The sequence below is a fragment of the Helianthus annuus genome, chromosome 13, assembly GCF_002127325.2.
Source record: "Helianthus annuus cultivar XRQ/B chromosome 13, HanXRQr2.0-SUNRISE, whole genome shotgun sequence".
Classification (NCBI taxonomy): Eukaryota; Viridiplantae; Streptophyta; class Magnoliopsida; order Asterales; family Asteraceae; genus Helianthus; species Helianthus annuus.
The window spans coordinates 8070344-8092436 of NC_035445.2; the positions used below are offsets into that span (position 1 = coordinate 8070344).

General features: G+C 35.7%; 2 protein-coding genes and 1 long non-coding RNA gene across 3 annotated transcripts; 1 reads left to right on the forward strand and 2 right to left on the reverse strand.

The window, feature by feature from the left end:
* Positions 1–349: 349 nt before the first annotated feature.
* Positions 350–986, reverse strand: LOC110902462. The gene is made up of 3 exons (XR_002571132.2): positions 815–986; positions 633–734; positions 350–552 (listed from the first exon to the last, which is right to left on the reverse strand). It is a non-coding gene; the product is annotated as an uncharacterized LOC110902462 (long non-coding RNA).
* An 864-nt stretch (positions 987–1850) lies between these two features.
* On the forward strand, positions 1851–5491 carry LOC110897476 (proton pump-interactor 1). Its single transcript, XM_022144224.2, has 8 exons — positions 1851–2045; positions 3035–3372; positions 3465–3653; positions 3754–3933; positions 4012–4206; positions 4268–4366; positions 4446–4970; positions 5046–5491. Exons 2-8 carry the CDS (start codon positions 3085–3087, stop codon positions 5343–5345), a joined length of 1776 nt encoding a protein of 591 aa, XP_021999916.1. The 5' UTR covers positions 1851–2045; positions 3035–3084; the 3' UTR covers positions 5346–5491.
* Positions 5492–17800: 12309 nt separating this feature from the next.
* On the reverse strand, positions 17801–21525 carry LOC110897477 (proton pump-interactor 1). Its single transcript, XM_022144225.2, has 8 exons — positions 21328–21525; positions 20000–20337; positions 19719–19907; positions 19439–19618; positions 19166–19360; positions 19006–19104; positions 18402–18926; positions 17801–18318 (listed from the first exon to the last, which is right to left on the reverse strand). Exons 2-8 carry the CDS (start codon positions 20285–20287, stop codon positions 18010–18012), a joined length of 1785 nt encoding a protein of 594 aa, XP_021999917.1. The 5' UTR covers positions 20288–20337; positions 21328–21525; the 3' UTR covers positions 17801–18009.
* Positions 21526–22093: the final 568 nt, after the last annotated feature.

The window sequence follows — 22093 nt, forward strand, 5'->3', positions numbered from 1 at the left end:
TTAAGCCTATGTCACTATTCCGGAGTATTCGTTGGATTAAACTGGTTATTTTTACGCATCAGAGCGCGTATAACCCTCCAGAGAGCGATTTAAAGCTTCAAATCGAACAAGTGTTGATGTGTGCAAATGATACACATATTTTTACGAATCCCAAGTATGAGATACAATATTTCATTGTTTTGGAATCTGTTTGATGGTTGCAGTGACACAGGTGTCACAGTATCTTTTTGAACTTTATTTTTTTAAACATTAATTAAGTTGTTTTTTTGTTATAAAATGATGATAGTTTTTTTGTTATAAATTTTATAAAAGACGTAGTGAAATTAAGCAATCTAAACAAATTAAGCATATCCAAATTAAACAAATATTACAAATACTTAAAATTAAATTCAATTGTTCGTACAGTACTACATAATATGATAATAAAAACCACTATCATCATTAATACTCGACAGACTCCTCGTCAGACTCAGCGAGCTCCTCCTCTGTAAAGTTCGGGCCACGCCTTGTAGAGGGTGACGGGATGTGCCGTGTATAGGACGTGTCTGGAGCCTATAAAAATTTCAAACAAAATACTCATTACATAACATTAAAATTGTTCGTAGAAAATGAAATAAAACAAAATAACATACTTGCATGGAAAGGTCGGACAGCGGAAAGAGCGGCATGGTCTGGCCGGACCGAGGAAAATGTGGCAAAGAAAGGTCGGGCTGAGTATAGGACGGGTCGTAAGGCTATAAGAATTTAAACAAAATACCCATTACATAACATTAAATTGCTCGTAGATAAATGAAATAAAAATAAGATAATACACCTGCATGGACGGGAGGGGCTGAGTAAAGGATGACAAAATAATCCACCAGGTAGAGATGGAGGGCGCACGGACGACCAGTAAATAAACAATAGAGATAGAAAAGATCGGCCTTCTATTAATTTCTTAAAATTTTAAAATATTTCTATATAATGATAAAATTATTATGGTTATCATAAATATGTTTTGGGTATTACAATAATGTATAAACGTTTTTTGACACATTTTGATAAAAGGGATTCAGATTAGGGGATCAGGGGAACCATATTGCCCCATACGCTTCCTATACATTGGCTCTAGGGAACCATATTGCCCCATACGCTTCCTGTACTTTGGGTCTAGGGGAACCATTATGCCCCACACGCTTCCTATACTTTGGGTCCAAGGAAACCATATTGTCCCATACATTTCCTATATATATATATATTGTTTTGTTTAATAAATGTTTTTATAAAAACATTATAAGATAACAATAATAAGTTAAAAATTTGATGCAACTTATAATTTTTAAGTAAAACTAATATGAACAACCATTTTTTAACACAAAACAACACTATGGGAAGTGTATTGCCCTATACGCTTCCTATTAAACTTATGGGAATCGTATTGGGCAATACGCTTCCTATTGAGTCACTTTTCAGACCTTTATAGTTTTAAACTGCGTGTGCGTCAGAGAATATTGTACCAATATGAACCGTATTGCCCAATACGCTTCCTATTGGTGTCGCATTTAATGCTTCAAACCCTATGGGAAGCGTATTGGCCTATATGGTTTCTATTGAGGGATGTACAAAAATTTAAGAGGATGTGTAGATACCATCACCTTAAGAAAACTTATTAAAGTGTTTGGCTTGGTTTGATTTTGTGTTGTTTTGATTGCATTACTATAAATATGTAAGAAACTTATGATATACCAAAATATGACAAAATTCCTTTTCCTTAACAACACAACACACCTATGACTTGTCACTTAATACATTTCAACCTTCAACCACTTCTTACAAAAAGTAACATCTTGTAGTGATATATGTTTTAAGTAAAAAGATCGCCACATATTCTTTCTTTATATATTTTTTAATTATAATTATAATTATAAAAAAAAAAAAAAAAACAAAGTTAACTCACTTCCTATATATCTCTATCTCTATTATATATACACACACATTCCATAAGTCGCCGGACCCTCTCTCTCCAGACCGACGGAGATCTCGATCAGTCTTCACTTCAATTTCCGGTAAATCGTTCGCTCTTTAACCTAATTATTTTAGTGTTTCATCAATGATGTGTATCGATCTCGATCGTCTGTTACTTTTTTTTGTTAAATCGGATCTGGGTTTTGTGAATTTTTGTTGATTGATTTGTGAAATTGAAATTATTGTAAAGTTATGATTTGGATTTTGGATTTAGGTATATGATAAGGTTTTGAATTGTGTTAAGTTTTGGTGTGATTGATTCTGTTATTTGATTTGTGAATTGGATGATAAAAAAGTGGTGATTTTTTAATTAACTTGTTATTGTGATTTGTATACTAAGAGGTGTATGGATTATGTGATTTTAGTTATTTTGATCCTAATTAAATTAAAAAAAATTAGGATTTTTAAGTTTTTAATCACTCAGATTTGATTAATTGAACTGAAGGTTGCGCGAAAGGGGCTCGAATCCTTTCTTGAGTTGAGATAAATTATTTCCTGAAGTTTTGATTTATTCAATGTTTTTGTTACATGTAAATTGGTGTTTTTTTTTTTTTTTTTTTTTAATTTGATTACTATCTGTTTATTTGTGTGATGAAGATTATTCTTTAATTGAACTAAAAGAGGTGTTTGTATTTATTTATTTTTTATTATTTGTAAATTGGTGTTTATTTTTTTTTTTTATTATTTGTTATTTGTATGATGAAGATTATGAAAAGTTATGGTGATTAGTGTTTTCTGATTGAACTTAAAGAGGAACTAGATGTGTGTAATATTTTAAAGAGGTGTATAAATATGTGATTTTAATTTTTTTTTAATCACTCATATTTGAATAATGTCACTTTATTAAAATCAAGTTATGCTGAAGGCTGCGTCCGATTCCTTACTTGATTCGAGATAAATTATTTCTAGAAGTTTTTGTTTGTATTATTTTCGTTAGTATTTGCAAATTGGTGTTTATGGAGCCTTGCAATCCGATAAAATAGGTGAAAGCTTAAATTTTGTTGGCTGATTAGTGTGTTTTCCGCTTCAGGGTTTTCAATATTTGAAGAGTAGTGAAGTTCTTTTTATCTTGAAAACAACATGGCTATTGATGGTGTTGTGTCTGTTGAAAACGGGCATGTTGGTGAAAATGAATCCGGTCCTCACGTGAGTGAATCCGTTCGTGTAGAGAAAGCACCCGAACCCAGCTTTCCAAAGGATGCAGTTGACGAGTGGCCCGAAGAAAAAAAGTTCCACTCACTTTATTTTGTTAAATACCGAACAGTTGAAGACCAGGCCCTGAAAGCTAAACTTGATCAGGCTGATAAGGATCTTAAAAAGCTTAATTTGGCCCGTGACCCCATAACTGAAAAGCTGAGGGCAAAAAGGGTAATTTGTTATATCAATACTCTTGAGCTTACATACACTCTTGTCTCGACTTGTTAATACTAATTTTGATTGAAATTTTGTTTTTTTTCTAGAATGAACGAGCACAAGTAATTGGTCAACTTAAGGCGCTCGTTGAAGAAAAAAACCATTTCAGGACGATCATGGATGGCAAGAGAAAAGAAATCGAGCCACTGCAGCAGGCTTTAGGCAAGTTGCGGGGCCCAAACAACGCGAACCGAGGAGGTTACATATGCTCATCTGAGGAAGAGCTCAACGATGTTGTAAGAACAAATCATTTATGTAGAAACACAACGCTCAGTGCCTTATCTTTTTGTTTATTTTTGATAATTAATTAATTTTTACTCTTGAATGTTGATGCAGATTAAGAGCATGCAATACCGTATTCAACATGAAAGTATTACTCTAAACGAGGAGAAACAAATAATCAGAGAAATAAAACAACTTGAAGGGACGAGGGATAAGGTTATTGCAAACGCTGCTATGAGGGCTGAAGTTCAAAAATCTGTTGGTGAAAAAGATGCCATCCAAGACCAGGTCAAAGTAAGAACGCCTCTTCTTCTATATACCATTGTAAAAGTTTATTTATTAATGCTTATCTTGATTCCATGTTGTTTGTAGTCTATTGGCGTTGATCTTGACGGGGTCCGCAAGGATCAACAAGCTATCAAGGCCAAACTTAAGACACTGGAGACTGAAAAAGAGGCCATAAACGGTGTGATTGCTTCTTTAGAGGAGGAATTGCGTGTAGTGATTGAGAAAAGGGATAAGGTCTATGACAAAATTCGCGAGCTCAGGAATAAACGTGAAGAAGGGGTATGTTACTTGCTTCTTTAGAATTTAAAAAGGATGTTTCATCATTTGTTTCGTTTTCCAGAATACTTGCTTCTACCAAAACCGCTCCCTCTTGAACGATGCAAGAAGGCTGGCTGCGAGTAAGGACGTTAATGCCCTTATAGAGCTTTCAACCTCAGAGGTTTGTTAGTTAAACACTTCAGTTGTCTGATTTATAAAATTTTATTATAAACATACATTCAAACGCTTATTGAACTCAGGTCGACAAATTCATGTCGGAGTGGAACAGTAGTAAAGCGTTCAGGGAAGATTATGAAAAAAGAATATTGCAATCACTCGACATGCGCCAGCTCAGCAAAGACGGGCGTATGAGGAATCCGGAAGAGAAGCCTTTGATCGCACAACAATCACCAGCCCCTGTTCCCGTTGAAACAGAGGTCGTAGCAAAACCAAAGGCGAAACAACCAAAGGAAGATCCCGCTCCACCACCACCACCACCAGTTGCCGTAACTGAGAAAGAAAAAGACAGCAAAAAATCGAAAGAAGGGAAAAAGAGTAAAAACGAGAAATTAGTAGTAGTAGAAGAAGACGAGGAGGAAGTTTACGGGTTGGAGAAAAAACCGGTGAAAACCGAAGTCGTGGATGAAGCGAAGCTCAAGGAGATGAAGCGGGAAGAGGAGATTGCAAAAGCAAAGCAGGCGTTAGAAAGAAAGAAGAAGCTGGCGGAAAAAGCTGCGGTTAAAGCGAAAAAGAAAGCCGAAAAGGAAGCCGAGAAGAAGCTCAAGGTTTGTTTAATAATAAAAAAACTTTCTTGCTCGACTATGAAACTTGTTTGACTTGTGGTCAACTCTGTAATACAGGATCGCGAGAAGAAAGAGAAAAAGAAAATGCAGGCTTCTATGCCGGCTGCAGAGGAAGCGACAGTGGAGGAGGCAGCTGTGGAGGAAGAAAAAGAAACAACTGTGAAACCACCGCCAACAACGAAGACCAAAGAGACTATTAAAGTGAGAGGCAGGGGGAAAGGGCCGGAGTCGCTTTCAAAGGTGATATTGAAGCGTAAGAAGTCGAACAACTACATGTCTTATTATTACTATGCTGCTGCCGGTGCTGCTGCAATCATGGTTGTGGTTTTAGCAGTCGGGTATAACATGTATGCGTAGAGGAGGAATGAGGGATACTTGGGAAGTAAGTTACTTTTGTTTTTGTATCTGAGATGTTTAGTACGGGAGGAGCGTTAGTGTACTTTTTGACAATTTGCTATTATGGTTTGCATGTCATATCAATATAATACCCGTAAGCAGAGTAATAGCTGTCTATCTCTAGAAACCCAAAATGAGACTAAAAAAGGTCTAAAGACAGACAGTGCAAGGAAAATCAACATGGAAGTTATGGGCGCTTTCTGCTTTAGCCGTAGCAATTAGCAATTCTTCAAGGGAGCATCTGCAGGCAGGCAGGCAGGCTCTTCTGTTCTGTAACAACATTCACCCTCATATTTCTTTCTTGCCTCCTCTTCCTCTTTAGCCTTTTGAATAGCATCATTCTCATCTTTTGCAAGTGGGATCCCTCCCTCCCTACTGTTAATTCTTTTGAAATTGTATTTAGTTTTTCATAGAGGCTTCAGTTGTACACAAAGACATTTTGGAAATTCATATTTTTTCTCTATTGGGTAAGAAATCGAAGAAGATCATCTTTGGGCTTGTGATTATCACCAGCTGGTGTGTTTGGAAAGCAAGGAACGAGCTGGTATTCAAACAGATTAATCCAAGTCCGCAAGATATTATAGGGGAGATTAAATCGAGGGGTTTTGGTCGGGTTAAAAATAGATCTTCGTGTAAGTATATTAGTTGGACAGAATGGTGTAAATACCCGTTGTAATTGTGTATCCCTTGCCCGTTTTGTAACATTAAATATATTATTTTATATTTAATCTAGTAGCCATTATAATCATTTACATTATATGGATCAAAATATATAACAATCCTATTAAATAATTAGTTGGTAATTGTTGATGGGCCTAATTACCCTTATTAACTAATTAGGGTTTCCTCCTGGGTGCATATATAAGGAGAATAATGTGGAGGTTAAAGGGTTAGACAATTTCACAAACCCTAATAGCACATAACATCAATCTCGCCTCCCTCTCCATAACCGATTCCCTTGTCGGTTTCTTATCATCACCATCATTAGATTGCACCCTAAGGAGGAACCAGACCAAGATGACAATCATGTCAAAACTTATTGCTGTGTCTCCATCTGGATTCTCTGTTGGCATGTACTGCTGCAATCAGGTATGTTTTCATGTTTTTCATTATGTCTAAACAGAACTGAACCACCATGTGGTATCAGAGCATATGTTGATAACTCAGTTCTGTTTTCGTATCCATTATTCTGGGATTGAAATCTGGAAAACATAATTTTGAAAGCCTAATAAAATTAACAGCTATGTTTCGGGTCATTGTTCTCGAAATTACTGTTTCGAGACCTAATAAAATTCCGAAATCATTGATTCTTGAAGATCTGGAAAAAGACTAATTTATTATATAACTCGAAATCAATGAGGTTAAATTTTATGTCCGAAATCTGTATAAAACCTTAATTTTCAGTTTTCGGGTTCCAGAATCATGTTTTATTTTTTAGGGTTCATCATGTGTTCTTAGGAAAATTCGAAGATTCCTTTATGTTTTGGAATATAATTTGGATTTTGAGTGTTATTTCCTGTTTTGATATGTATTGCATTCTAAAGATTTTCGAAATCTGTTAATAGATAATCAGATAAAATTTTCGAAATATTATGATAAAATTAGATCATCACTAAAACAGGAAACCATATCTCAAAATCCCTAACAATTCGAATTTTCGGTTATGTTTTCACATTAATAGCTGTAACAGAAGTTTCGAGATAAGTTTTAACCACCCGAGATCATAAGGTCTCGACTCGAGACCACCGAGGTTTCGACTAAGGGCTTCAATCTTTACAACTCGAGACAAAGGTCTCGACTCGAGACCATAAGGTCATAACTCGAGACCATAAGGTTGCGACTCGAGACCATAAAGCTACAACTGAGACCACAACATCACAACTCGAGACCATGGTTGCGACTCGAGACCTCATAAGGAGTCGAGATCTCATAATTCACAGCAGTCGAGACCATGATTACGACTCGAGACACTGAGGTTGCGACTCGAGACCATTAATGAGTCGAGACCTCATAATGTTACAAGCTGAGTCGAGACTTGACTCGAGATCTCACTCGAAACCTCATTATTTTAGGCTGTTTAATGTGAACTAAGACTTAGCTCGGGTTTCTGCCGCGAACCCCCCGGCGAACTCACCGCGGAGTTCGATCAGCGCTAACAGGTGGTTTGCTACTAAATAATTGGTTTTTGTAATTAGTTAGTTAATTAATGAGGATCAAATAATCTTTTACAAAACCAAAATGGCTTAACTTGAATGAGCTTCTGATGTATCACTTCTGGCCAAAGCTGATTTGATGCATCTACTTATCATCCAAGTATTACGAAAGCTATGTTAAGTGTGCATCATAAACATGAATGTCTTAATATCTGGCCAAAGCTGATTTAATTCCTTCATAGATGGCATACTTAACAAGTGCATAACTAAAGTGATTGTCTCAATTTCTGGCCAAAGCTGATTTGTTACAATCACTTTGCACACATGCTTAAATGATTACACTTCTGGCCAAAGCTGTTTTGTCTTCGTTTAAGTAGAACTTTGAGTAGTCTATTATTCTGATGTTAGTAATAGACATATCACAACCTCTTCACATAATGATCCTTATATTAATGATCCTCAATTAATTTTTGTGATCATTTTGTCTGCCTTATTCTTAGTACCCATAATTTTACTCACTATAATTTTCTTCTATAAATCTATATCTCATCCACTCTAATTACTAAATCTAATATGTTTTGCTTTATTTAAAGTTTCTATAAGAATTAGCTCTTAAATTAAATCCTTGATTATCTCTTAAGACACGATAATTCTATTGCTCTCTTCTGATAAAGCACTACAGAAGAAAAGTAGAGCATGTTGATTAGGATAAATTGAATATGATGTCTCTTATGATAATCAAGAATAAGTGCTATCACTAAAAGGTTATTCCAGATTAAGTCTTTCCTAAGACTAATCTAAAATTATGGAATAATCACTAGAACTTCTAATATGCATGCCTTCATTTAAAGTTCTAAACTATAAGCTAAGTGGTATATGTGAATACATAATAATGTACAATACCATGACCCATAAAGTTAAGGGCTTACGCATGGAAATAAGTACATTTTTCCAGTACATTACATACTAAGATTTTCACTTGTACAATTTGATGCCTTATAAATCAACTATAACACTCAAAAATACCAAAGTATAACGAGTGTATTGATAAGCAACATATGTACAAAGAAATAAATGTTTGAAACTGGAAAATAAGATGTTATTCACCTTACAACCACTAAAACCTTAAGAGAGGATTGTTCTAAGGTCCATAGACAAATTACAAGTGCTAATTCCAACTTTAAGGTTCTTCAAGGGAAAATCTCACTGCATAATTATGCCATTAGACTAGACATAAGCAACGAGACTATCCATTATTCTAAAGAACAGTTGGATAAATTAATTAGATAGTCACTTAATAATGATATTTAAGTCTGATAATTTTAATATTCCAATTAACACATGATTAGTTGACTCTAGTTTTAAGTGTTTCCTTACCAGAAGTCAACAAATAACTAACGTGAGAGTTAGTGACAAAATTAAATGTTAAGACTATAAGAACCATAATAAGCAGTCTTCTAACAACACTTTTTGATACCTTACATATTCTGAAGATTAATCAGAATACAGTATCATTACTTAGACTATGTTATGAAGATTGTGAGGTTTGCATAGTTAACATAAAGTCACACTTATCTTAAACTCTCATCTTATTTGTTCTAAATATATGGATAGAAACGTTCCTAAAATAAAACTAGATGATACCTTACATTTTCACAACTTTTGTTATCATGCAAATGAGAATTTGACAAAAGGAAAATGAGACTGATAAATTTCATCCATTATAACCAAAATTCATGAGAAATCATGACATGGTTAATGAGGATGATTATTCATCTAATCTCATTCTAAGTGATTTTAAATCATGACGTTACAGCCCTAAATATTACTTGGCTTAAGGAATAAGTATGGGTCCATCATAAGTCATTCATTGACATTCGTGGAACTTATTTCAAATGGAATATTCAGACATAATTCTTTATCATTTAAAAGACTATCAACTTGTATCTAAATTTTGTCGCATATGGCTCACAATCTTAGAAGAAATCTATTCATATATATATATATATATATATACTTAATAAGATTTCTATTAAATATGTCCCTAAAGTTTCTTATGATATCTGGACGTTAAAGAAATCAAATAAAGTCTAACGTATATATGATAGGTTCCCACGTCACGTAGCTCATTGAAACATCTCTTGTAGCATTCTAGAGATATTAAAGATCAGTGGAGCATTAAGTGTCTTAATAAAAACTTGCAATAGTTGCAAGAGGTGGGGGAGTGAAAATTTTACATTACCTAAATTTGCACCTCTTGTACAAGACACCGCTCCATCACGACACTGTTCTATCATAACTTGTCTCCTTAAAATCTAATGCTACTCTTACAAAAGTTTCATTGTTGCTTAATTGTGGGCACACTTAGTTTTCTTACCTAAACTAACATAATCCTCATCAAGAGAAATCACAACTACTAACTACTAACGTCATTAATTTGTGTTTCTCTATTAGAATTTGTTGGTCGTTAAAATATTGACCCTAAGCATGTTGAGTTCCTAAAGTTTTCTAAGGTCAGTGGGAGCAGTCAAGGTCCTTATCATGACTTGCAAGGAATACAAGAGGCCGGGGGAAGAGTGTCATTAAATTTCACCCCGAATTTAACTCCAATTACACCTCTTGTACACCATACTACACCAACTCTTACAAACTTAGAATGAAAATGATAGCAACCTAACCAAGAGCTAATCCATAAAACTGAAACTTCTAATGAACCCAATAATCAACTCAGGAGGTCATCTAGGTTTAAAAGCCTACTAACTTTGATGATTACATAACCTCCCTAATGAAGTTGAAATGGATTTTTGGAAATGTTTAATGATCCTATCTCTTAATATCAAGCCATTAGCGTAAATCAATCATCTGAATGGAATAAAACAGTTTTCTAGTAAAACTGATTTTATGTGTTCGTGTAACGTTTGGGATTTGATTGAATTACCTAAGAGTGTTCATAACTAAACCAAATCCTGAAATAAGTTAAGACACTAAGAAGCATGATTGATTGTCAAAGGTTATACTTAGGAAGAGATAAATTATCAAAGATTTCTTTGAGGATCATCACTGTTCTAGTAGCATATAATGGTTTAAAGATACATTAGATGAACATTAAAAGAATTTTCCCTAACAAACTGGCTGACACATTTACATGTTCATTAGATAACAACCTAAAGTTTCAAACTTAAGGTTAAAGAACACTTTATTTGTAATATCCATGTATGGGTTAATGCAAACATCATAATGTGATGAAAAGCTAACGTAATTATTTTCATCAAGAATCAAGTGGATTAATGAACCTACCTCAAAATGAGTGGGAGCAACTAAGATAAACTTGTCTATATAGATGATATTCTTTTGACAAGTATATGTTACATAAGTCAAATCATTGTTAACACAAACTTTGATATAATAGATCTCAGAGATATCTCTTATGTAATAGATATCATAACGTACCGAGATAGACCCAATGGGACAATAGTTTCGTTCTATAAGTTTAACATTAAATGGGTCCTTACATATGTAACAAACAATACTGCTCTTCTTTAAGAGGATAATAGGATAAATGAGATTATTTTCCTTACGCTTCATTAATTAGAAGCCTTATGTAAGTTTAAGTCTATACTCGTTTAGATATTACTCACATTGCAACACACTAGATATGTCTAGATTAATGTGAAGCATCTAATGGAGTATTACAATATCTTTAAAAGAAACGAGAGACTACAATTTGAAGAAGAAGTGAGAATTAAAACCGGTTTATTACTTTAGTTTTGTGATGTTCAAAGATGACAAAAGGTAATTTCGGGTATATCTTTATGTCAGCAGACAAAACCTATCTCATGGAGGAGTCATAATGCACTGATATTAACAACCTAAGTTATAACGACATAATATATTCATTAAATGTTGTTGGAAATTTATCAGTAGACTCATAAGCTTATTAACTCCATATAATTAATGTTTTGAAGAATTAGTGTGATAAAGTCAGTTACCATAACTCCTTGAACAGTAACAATTCAAGAGGTGCTGCATTAAATTTCGATACGCAATTAATTTTCGTTTATGAACGAATTGAGGAAACTAAGTTTTGTATCGAATACATTCATGATATGCTTAAGGATCCTATAACTGAAGGGCTATTACCCATAAGTCTTATTAAGAGAGCTCAAAGACGGGTATTAATTAATGGCCATGCGCAACTGCATATCGTACTATGAATGACTAAGTATTAGTTAATTTTCCTCATCAGTTTGATTTTGTACGTCTCTAAGAATATGTCAAGTCGACATAATGGCATATAGACAAATAAAGTTACAAATCAAACAAAGGGCTTATGCGTATTTTGATCATAACGATTAGGTTTTAAATTAAGGCTATAGTATGATTAATGGGGGTCCTGAGTCGCATAATGATTCAACGGTTGTATTTCTCTGCTATAGTACTTGTTTAAGGCTAAAATGAGTATTAACTCCTGATCAGGCTTATCTAATACTCATAGTAAATGATTACTCGGCTAAGTGGGAGAATGTAAGATTAAATATATTATTTTATATTTAATCTAGTAGCCATTATAATCATTTACATTATATGGATCAAAATATATAACAATCCTATTAAATAATTAGTTGGTAATTGTTGATGGGCCTAATTACCCTTATTAACTAATTAGGGTTTCCTCCTGGGTGCATATATAAGGAGAATAATGTGGAGGTTAAAGGGTTAGACAATTTCACAAACCCTAATAGCACATAACATCAATCTCGCCTCCCTCTCCATAACCGATTCCCTTGTCGGTTTCTTATCATCACCATCATTAGATTGCACCCTAAGGAGGAACCAGACCAAGATGACAATCATGTCAAAACTTATTGCTGTGTCTCCATCTGGATTCTCTGTTGGCATGTACTGCTGCAATCAGGTATGTTTTCATGTTTTCTATTATGTCTAAACAGAACTGAACCATCACGTTTGTGTCAGGGGTGTTTTTGTTTGGCCTTTTGCCCAGTTGGGTCGGAGGGCAGCCAGAATTTACAAGAAAAAGAGGCAGATTTGACCCAATGGAAGGCTCTTCTTCTGTCGTTTGCTTTTAGACTGTTGCAACACTTAGATTAGCCTTTTACCTTTGTGGAGTAACAAAGAAGTGCTTAGATTTCAGTTATGACTTTGATGCACTATTTTTGCCTTTTTACTCAATAAACACTGGGATAGATGGGATCCTCAACAATCATCCAACACTTTGTTCCTCCTATAGAGCAATTTCCTTTTAGTAAGAGGTTGTAAAAGCTTATTACTATCAGGATATTTGACCAATCTAGTATAGTAGCTAGAGCATGAATAACAAACAGGACCCATATCCATATCCAACTGATACATCATAAATAAAAGGAAGAACCTCTGTGCAATCACATTACTCATTTTCCAAAAATCTTAATTGAACTAGTATTACTCTAATATTTTCACAGTCGACCAGAAGAGATTTGACATCATTATTGCTCTGCTAAAATACATCAAGTCAAGTCAAACGAATTATTTGAAAACAGGTTGACCGACAATAATTGCTTGTCTCCGTAATTATAGATCCTTTGTTTAACCATTTGTGTTGCTAGAAACATCTATGACCAGTTCGGGATTGAAAATCAATCTTCAGAAATCAAACATATATGGGCTGGGTGTTGATAGCGGGGAAGTGCCTGATATGGCCAAGGTTATTGGGTGTAAAACGGACTCTATCCCGCTTACGTACTTGGGGATCATGGTGGGGACAAATATGAATAGAATTAACAATTGGTCTCCTATAATTGAGGTTTTTGATAAAAGACTGTCGGTCTGGAAAGCTAAAACTTTATCAATAGGGGGTAGGCTTACTTTGATCAATTCGGTGCTGGAGAGCCTGCCTATATATTATTTCTCGCTTTATAAGGCCCCGGCTGGGGTTATCAAGTCTCTTGAATCCAAAATGAGAAAATTCCTATGGGCAGGCTCAGGTAGCAATTCTAAAAATGAATTGGGTGGCTTGGGAAGGGGTCACGTGGCCCAAGTCTATAGGTGGTTTGGGAATCAACAGGCTGAAAGAGGTCAATGAAGCCCTTCTTTTTAAATGGGGGTGGAGATATAGGGCTGAAAATCATAATCTTTGGTGTAAAGTGGTAGAAGCGTGCCACTTTAAGAATAATCAAAGGAGCTTCCTGCCTCTTAACGGTAACATTGCGGGATGCTGGAAAAACATTGTTAAATTGATTTCCAAATTGAAAATAAACGGTAAGGGGCTCAACCGACTAATCAGGGGTAAAGTGGGGAATGGGACTGATATTCGCTTCTGGTTTGACACGTGGGTGGGCGATATTCCTTTCTTGGAAAGATGGCCCCATCTATTTGGTTTAGAGTTGTTTAAAATGTGCAGGGTTACAGAGAGAGTGGAAGCAGGTCAAGGTAATGGAGCTTTCCATTGGCAATGGTCTAGACAACCTGAGTCTGATGCAGAGGTAAAAGAATGGAAGGAATGTTGCGAGACCCTCAATCTCTTGAGACTCTCCAACATTAAGGATGCCTGGTATTGGATTGATGATAGTCAGAACGGTTTCTCGGTGAGAATGGTTAAAAAGGCTCTGATTAATGATAGAGGTAATAGCCATCCTCCAAACTTCATTTGGTGCAAATGGGTGCCCATCAAATGCAACATTATGAATTGGAGAGGCAATTTAGATAGGCTTCCTTCAAGAACAAATCTAAGAAGGAATATAGATATATCTTCGGTCTTGTGTCCTATGTGTGTCGAATTCGAGGAAACGGTGGAGCATCTGTTTACTGCTTGCATGGTGGCTACTAGGGTGTGGGCGGCCTTCAGCGTTTGGTGCAATATTCCTCCGCTTTTCTTTTTTGAGTACAAAGACATCTTAGACATCCATAATTTCATCAAGTGTGGTAAGAAGGCGGATGATATCATTCACGGGTTGGCGATGATAGCTTGTTGGTGCATATGGAAAGAAATGAACGATGTGGTGTTCAACCAGAAAAAATGTAGTACGCAAGATATCATAGGGGAGATAAAGGCGAGCAGTGTTTTAAAAACCGGTAAATACCGGCCGGTTATACTGATATTATCGGTTCCGGATGCAAATCCGGTACGAAACACCCCGGTAAATAAGTGAAACGACATAAGATTCGTACCGACGGTAAAATCCGGTATACCGGTACCGGCCCATGGTTATTTTGGTTTGGGTTTTTAGTATTCTAGAGTTTCATCAGATACATATACCATTGATCGACATTCAAAACCATCATCACTGACGGTTTATCACTTCATCCACAAGACTCAGCTCCATCTTCATCGGCTCATCACTCCATCTTCATCATGCTTCCAGTTCCATCTTCATCGGTAGTTTTACTTATTTCAGTAAAATAAATAATCTGAGAGTAAATAGATCCACAAGTGGGTCAAAAAGTGAAAGACTTGAAGCAATTCGATGTATCTCTCTCTCTCCATATGTATGTATGTCTATACGGGTAAAGCGATGTTATGTGAAAGATTGTATTTTAAAACTTGAAAAAGAAAGAGGACATGATAATAGTTATATTATAATTTATTATGTTAGTGAAAAAAATTAAAACTGATAAGTTATGTCAACATAATTCAAGTACGTATGTATCTCTATGAAATTATGAGTTAACTAACTAGTTCATCCGGTTGAACCACCCGGTTCTACCGGTTGAACCATTTTTAAGGCCATCTCGGTATGATTTAAAAACCGGTTTTTAAAACATTGAAGGCGAGAGGTTTTGCTTGGATAAAAAACAGAACTTCATGTAATTATATTAGATGGGAGGAGTGGTGTAAATATCCGTTGTACATGTAATTTCTTTTCCCTTTGCCCGTTTGGGTCGGGGGTGGTGTAGTTTGTTTGGCCTTTTGCCCGTTTGGGTCGAAGGTGTGTTAATGAAGTTTAATTTTCAAAATAAATAAATAAATAAATAACTAACTAACTCTCAGTAAGCGCTTTCTTTTTAACCAATCTTCATGAATTGGATCATTTGAAGAACTAGCCATAGAATTTACGAATTGGTCTGGTCCCTTGATGATTGTTGAAAGAATTAGTAAAATGGCTTATAAGTTGGATTTGTCTTCGGATACACAAATACATCACGTCTATCATGTTTCATGGTTACCATTTACATTGAAATAACCCCAAAATTTATTTTTTTCTACAAAAGGAGTAAAATGGGGATTAGATAATAAAAGTGGTGAATACATTTCTCTGTTTTTTTTTTTTTTTTTTTTTTTTTTGAAAGTGGTGAAATAATCGAAAAATAGCATATATATGAGAAGTGTAATAAATGTTTAAACCCTTAGGTAGCGTTTGGTATGCAGGAATGAGAGGTGGAAGGGAATGAACCATTGTGAGGGAATGAATAAAAGAGTGTTTGGTTGGTCGATGGAATGGAATCGTCCATTCCAAAATGCATTCAATTCTCTCAAAAAATCATTCCATCCGTTCCCCCTGTTTTTTTTTTTCCATTCCATTCCCTCTTCCCCCTTTATTAACAACACCACAACTCACCACCGTTGCTACCACACACCGACACCGACACCACCACCGTCATCCGCCGCCGTCATCCGCCGCCGTCACCCACCTCCGCCGCTACCACCACCTACCAACGCCACCCACCTCCATCCTCGCCACCGCCGTCAAAACACTATTTCTAAAAGGCAAATGATAACTTTTTATAAAAGTAAGAGTTAAATGCTTGGTTGGTCCCTATGGTTTGCGAAAATTGCAGACTTGGTCCCAGTGGTTCACTAATTACACACGTGGTCCTAATAGTTGTAACTTTTGCACTCGGGTGGTCCTTAACGCTAACCTATGTTTAATTTATCAGTTAAGTACGTGTGAAATGACGAGATTACCCTTAACTAAAAAACAAAAATACCAATAAAATCATCCTCATCTTCTTCACTGTGAGTCCCACCCCCTTCTTCCCCACAGGGACCAACCAAGCATGGAAAGGCGGACGAAATCCCATTCGGACATTCGGTCCGCAGATTTAATCACTACAGAATCAGTCCACAGATTTAATCACTGCAGAATCAATTTAATTCGGAAATCCACACCCGGACGAAATCCCATTCGGTCGAGTATTTTTGCTGTTCATTCGAAATCAGATATTAGTTATCCGTGAAGCAGAATCACGTTTATTCGCACAAACTCAGATTTTTCGAGTTCATGTGTTGACTCATCTACTGAACAGTTCATTCATCCGCAGACCTTCATCTGTTACATTTGCAGAGTTTATCAAAACTGTCCATTTGTTGCAGGAAAAACGTTATCCGCTGTGAATCAGATTCATTCGCTGAACAGATTTTAATCACATCTACAGAAATATTATTTTCATCCGCAGAAATTACTCTTTCATTCGCTGGATTGAGCATAAGCTATATTGCAGAAACGGTTCATCTGTCCGCAGAATTAACAACTTCATAAGCAAGATCTGAACTTGATCCACTGCAGATTAGTCCCTTTGTTGTTTTGTTCATCCGCTGAACTGAACAGCCTGTTCATAACAAGGGTCCATTCATTGATTCTCGTTTGAGTTGTTTGGAATTTGTTGATTTGCTAAAAGTGTTTATACGCTGCAAATCAGTTTAGTCATGGAAAGGCGGAGGCACGGGGAACTGTGAGAGGATGATTGTGGTGATGGTGGGTGTTCAGTGGTGGTGGTGTTTGAGAAGAGAGAGAGAGATCTGGGTAGAGATGATGGTGATCTGGGGAAGAAGGGGGTGGGACTCACAGTGAAGAAGATGAGGATGATGATTTTATTGGTATTTTTGTTTTTTAGTTAAGGGTAATTTCGTCATTTCACACGTACTTAACTGATAAATTTAACATAGGTTAGCGTTAAGAACCACCCGAGTGCAAAAATTACAACTGTTAGGACCACGTGTGTAATTAATAAACCACTGGGACTAAGTCTGCAATTTTCGCAAACCACAGGGACCAACCAAGCATTTAACTCTAAAAGTAACGAGTGGTGAATTGAGTGATGAGCTGTTTGACTTCAAAAGTCAAAAGAATAATCAATTAATAACAAACAAGTCTACCTAGTAAGTCCCTCAAATAGCAAAGCTATTGATAGAGTCTAGGAAACGTAAAATGTCGACAAACCTTACCTTACCTCTATTATCAGAAAAGAGAGGCTACTTTGAGGCAGATCCCCAGCAGTGAAAGCGTGGCATAGTAAAAGATGATCAATTAATAACTTTTAGAAGAAAAATATAACAAAGTAGTGTTGTAAGTTAACCAAAGCGCAAAATGTCAAAAAGTACATTAGTGCCTCCTCTGGCACACGTTTCAAACTACCTCTTTCTAAACATATATCAAGTTCTCAAGGCTGCAAATTACAAAACCAAAAACATAAATAAAAAACAAAAACGACAGTCACCTCCCAACCACGAGTATCCGTTTTCTCGACTCATTCCTCCTCTACGCATACATGTTATACCCGACTGCTAAAACCACAACCATGATTGCAGCAGCACCGGCAGCAGCATAGTAATAATAATACATGTAGTTGTTCGACTTCTTACGCTTCAATATCACCTTTGAAAGCGACTCCGGCCCTTTCCCCCTGCCTCTCACTTTAATAGTCTCTTTGGTCTTCATTGTTGGCGGTGGTTTCACAGTTGTTTCTTTTTCTTCCTCCACAGCTGCCTCCTCCACTGCGGGTTCCTCTGCAGCCTCAACAGCGGGCATAGAAGCCTGCATTTTCTTTTTCTCTTTCTTCTCGCGATCCTGTAATACAGATGACGACAAGTCAAACAAGTTTCATTGTCGACCAAAAGTAGTCAAGCAAGAAAGTTTTTTGTTAAACAAACCTTGAGCTTCTTCTCGGCTTCCTTTTCGGCTTTCTTTTTCGCTTTAACCGCAGCTTTTTCCGCCAGCTTCTTCTTTCTTTCTAACGCCTGCTTTGCTTTTGCGATCTCCTCTTCCCGCTTCATCTCCTTGAGCTTCGCTTCATCCACGACTTCGGTTTTCACCGGTTTTTTCTCCAACCCGTAAACTTCCTCCTCGTCTTCTTCTACTACTACTAATTTCTCGTTTTTACTCTTTTTCCCTTCTTTCGATTTTTTGCTGTCTTTTTCTTTCTCAGTTACGGCAACTGGTGGTGGTGGTGGTGGAGCGGGATCTTCCTTTGGTTGTTTCGCCTTTGGTTTTGCTACGACCTCTGTTTCAACGGGAACAGGGGCTGGTGATTGTTGTGCGATCAAAGGCTTCTCTTCCGGATTCCTCATACGCCCGTCTTTGCTGAGCTGGCGCATGTCGAGTGATTGCAATATTCTTTTTTCATAATCTTCCCTGAACGCTTTACTACTGTTCCACTCCGACATGAATTTGTCGACCTGAGTTCAATAAGCGTTTGAATGTATGTTTATAATAAAATTTTATAAATCAGACAACTGAAGTGTTTAACTAACAAACCTCTGAGGTTGAAAGCTCTATAAGGGCATTAACGTCCTTACTCGCAGCCAGCCTTCTTGCATCGTTCAAGAGGGAGCGGTTTTGGTAGAAGCAAGTATTCTGGAAAACGAAACAAATGATGAAACATCCTTTTTAAATTCTAAAGAAGCAAGTAACATACCCCTTCTTCACGTTTATTCCTGAGCTCGCGAATTTTGTCATAGACCTTATCCCTTTTCTCAATCACTACACGCAATTCCTCCTCTAAAGAAGCAATCACACCGTTTATGGCCTCTTTTTCAGTCTCCAGTGTCTTAAGTTTGGCCTTGATAGCTTGTTGATCCTTGCGGACCCCGTCAAGATCAACGCCAATAGACTACAAACAACATGGAATCAAGATAAGCATTAATAAATAAACTTTTACAATGGTATATAGAAGAAGAGGCGTTCTTACTTTGACCTGGTCTTGGATGGCATCTTTTTCACCAACAGATTTTTGAACTTCAGCCCTCATAGCAGCGTTTGCAATAACCTTATCCCTCGTCCCTTCAAGTTGTTTTATTTCTCTGATTATTTGTTTCTCCTCGTTTAGAGTAATACTTTCATGTTGAATACGGTATTGCATGCTCTTAATCTGCATCAACATTCAAGAGTAAAAATTAATTAATTATCAAAAATAAACAAAAAGATAAGGCACTGAGCGTTGTGTTTCTACATAAATGATTTGTTCTTACAACATCGTTGAGCTCTTCCTCAGATGAGCATATGTAACCTCCTCGGTTCGCGTTGTTTGGGCCCCGCAACTTGCCTAAAGCCTGCTGCAGTGGCTCGATTTCTTTTCTCTTGCCATCCATGATCGTCCTGAAATGGTTTTTTTCTTCAACGAGCGCCTTAAGTTGACCAATTACTTGTGCTCGTTCATTCTAGAAAAAAAACAAAATTTCAATCAAAATTAGTATTAACAAGTCGAGACAAGAGTGTATGTAAGCTCAAGAGTATTGATATAACAAATTACCCTTTTTGCCCTCAGCTTTTCAGTTATGGGGTCACGGGCCAAATTAAGCTTTTTAAGATCCTTATCAGCCTGATCAAGTTTAGCTTTCAGGGCCTGGTCTTCAACTGTTCGGTATTTAACAAAATAAAGTGAGTGGAACTTTTTTTCTTCGGGCCACTCGTCAACTGCATCCTTTGGAAAGCTGGGTTCGGGTGCTTTCTCTACACGAACGGATTCACTCACGTGAGGACCGGATTCATTTTCACCAACATGCCCGTTTTCAACAGACACAACACCATCAATAGCCATGTTGTTTTCAAGATAAAAAGAACTTCACTACTCTTCAAATATTGAAAACCCTGAAGCGGAAAACACACTAATCAGCCAACAAAATTTAAGCTTTCACCTATTTTATCGGATTGCAAGGCTCCATAAACACCAATTTGCAAATACTAACGAAAATAATACAAACAAAAACTTCTAGAAATAATTTATCTCGAATCAAGTAAGGAATCGGACGCAGCCTTCAGCATAACTTGATTTTAATAAAGTGACATTATTCAAATATGAGTGATTAAAAAAAAAATTAAAATCACATATTTATACACCTCTTTAAAATATTACACACATCTAGTTCCTCTTTAAGTTCAATCAGAAAACACTAATCACCATAACTTTTCATAATCTTCATCATACAAATAACAAATAATAAAAAAAAAAAATAAACACCAATTTACAAATAATAAAAAATAAATAAATACAAACACCTCTTTTAGTTCAATTAAAGAATAATCTTCATCACACAAATAAACAGATAGTAATCAAATTAAAAAAAAAAAAAAAAAAAAACACCAATTTACATGTAACAAAAACATTGAATAAATCAAAACTTCAGGAAATAATTTATCTCAACTCAAGAAAGGATTCGAGCCCCTTTCGCGCAACCTTCAGTTCAATTAATCAAATCTGAGTGATTAAAAACTTAAAAATCCTAATTTTTTTTAATTTAATTAGGATCAAAATAACTAAAATCACATAATCCATACACCTCTTAGTATACAAATCACAATAACAAGTTAATTAAAAAATCACCACTTTTTTATCATCCAATTCACAAATCAAATAACAGAATCAATCACACCAAAACTTAACACAATTCAAAACCTTATCATATACCTAAATCCAAAATCCAAATCATAACTTTACAATAATTTCAATTTCACAAATCAATCAACAAAAATTCACAAAACCCAGATCCGATTTAACAAAAAAAAGTAACAGACGATCGAGATCGATACACATCATTGATGAAACACTAAAATAATTAGGTTAAAGAGCGAACGATTTACCGGAAATTGAAGTGAAGACTGATCGAGATCTCCGTCGGTCTGGAGAGAGAGGGTCCGGCGACTTATGGAATGTGTGTGTATATATAATAGAGATAGAGATATATAGGAAGTGAGTTAACTTTGTTTTTTTTTTTTTTTTTTTTATAATTATAATTATAATTAAAAAATATATAAAGAAAGAATATGTGGCGATCTTTTTACTTAAAACATATATCACTACAAGATGTTACTTTTTGTAAGAAGTGGTTGAAGGTTGAAATGTATTAAGTGACAAGTCATAGGTGTGTTGTGTTGTTAAGGAAAAGGAATTTTGTCATATTTTGGTATATCATAAGTTTCTTACATATTTATAGTAATGCAATCAAAACAACACAAAATCAAACCAAGCCAAACACTTTAATAAGTTTTCTTAAGGTGATGGTATCTACACATCCTCTTAAATTTTTGTACATCCCTCAATAGAAACCATATAGGCCAATACGCTTCCCATAGGGTTTGAAGCATTAAATGCGACACCAATAGGAAGCGTATTGGGCAATACGGTTCATATTGGTACAATATTCTCTGACGCACACGCAGTTTAAAACTATAAAGGTCTGAAAAGTGACTCAATAGGAAGCGTATTGCCCAATACGATTCCCATAAGTTTAATAGGAAGCGTATAGGGCAATACACTTCCCATAGTGTTGTTTTGTGTTAAAAAATGGTTGTTCATATTAGTTTTACTTAAAAATTATAAGTTGCATCAAATTTTTAACTTATTATT

Excerpts from the sequence above, each read along its gene's own strand:
- LOC110897477 (XM_022144225.2), bottom strand. The coding sequence starts at position 20,287 with ATGGCTATTGATGGTGTTGTGTCTGTTGAAAACGGGCATGTTGGTGAA. Across the intron at positions 19,908-19,999 it reads AAAAGCTGAGGGCAAAAAGG|AATGAACGAGCACAAGTAAT; the intron begins GTAATTTGTTAT and ends TTTTTTTTCTAG. Across the intron at positions 19,361-19,438 it reads CCATCCAAGACCAGGTCAAA|TCTATTGGCGTTGATCTTGA; the intron begins GTAAGAACGCCT and ends TGTTGTTTGTAG.
- LOC110897476 (XM_022144224.2), top strand. The coding sequence starts at position 3,085 with ATGGCTATTGATGGTGTTGTGTCTGTTGAAAACGGGCATGTTGGTGAA. Across the intron at positions 3,373-3,464 it reads AAAAGCTGAGGGCAAAAAGG|AATGAACGAGCACAAGTAAT; the intron begins GTAATTTGTTAT and ends TTTTTTTTCTAG. Across the intron at positions 4,367-4,445 it reads TAGAGCTTTCAACCTCAGAG|GTCGACAAATTCATGTCGGA; the intron begins GTTTGTTAGTTA and ends TATTGAACTCAG.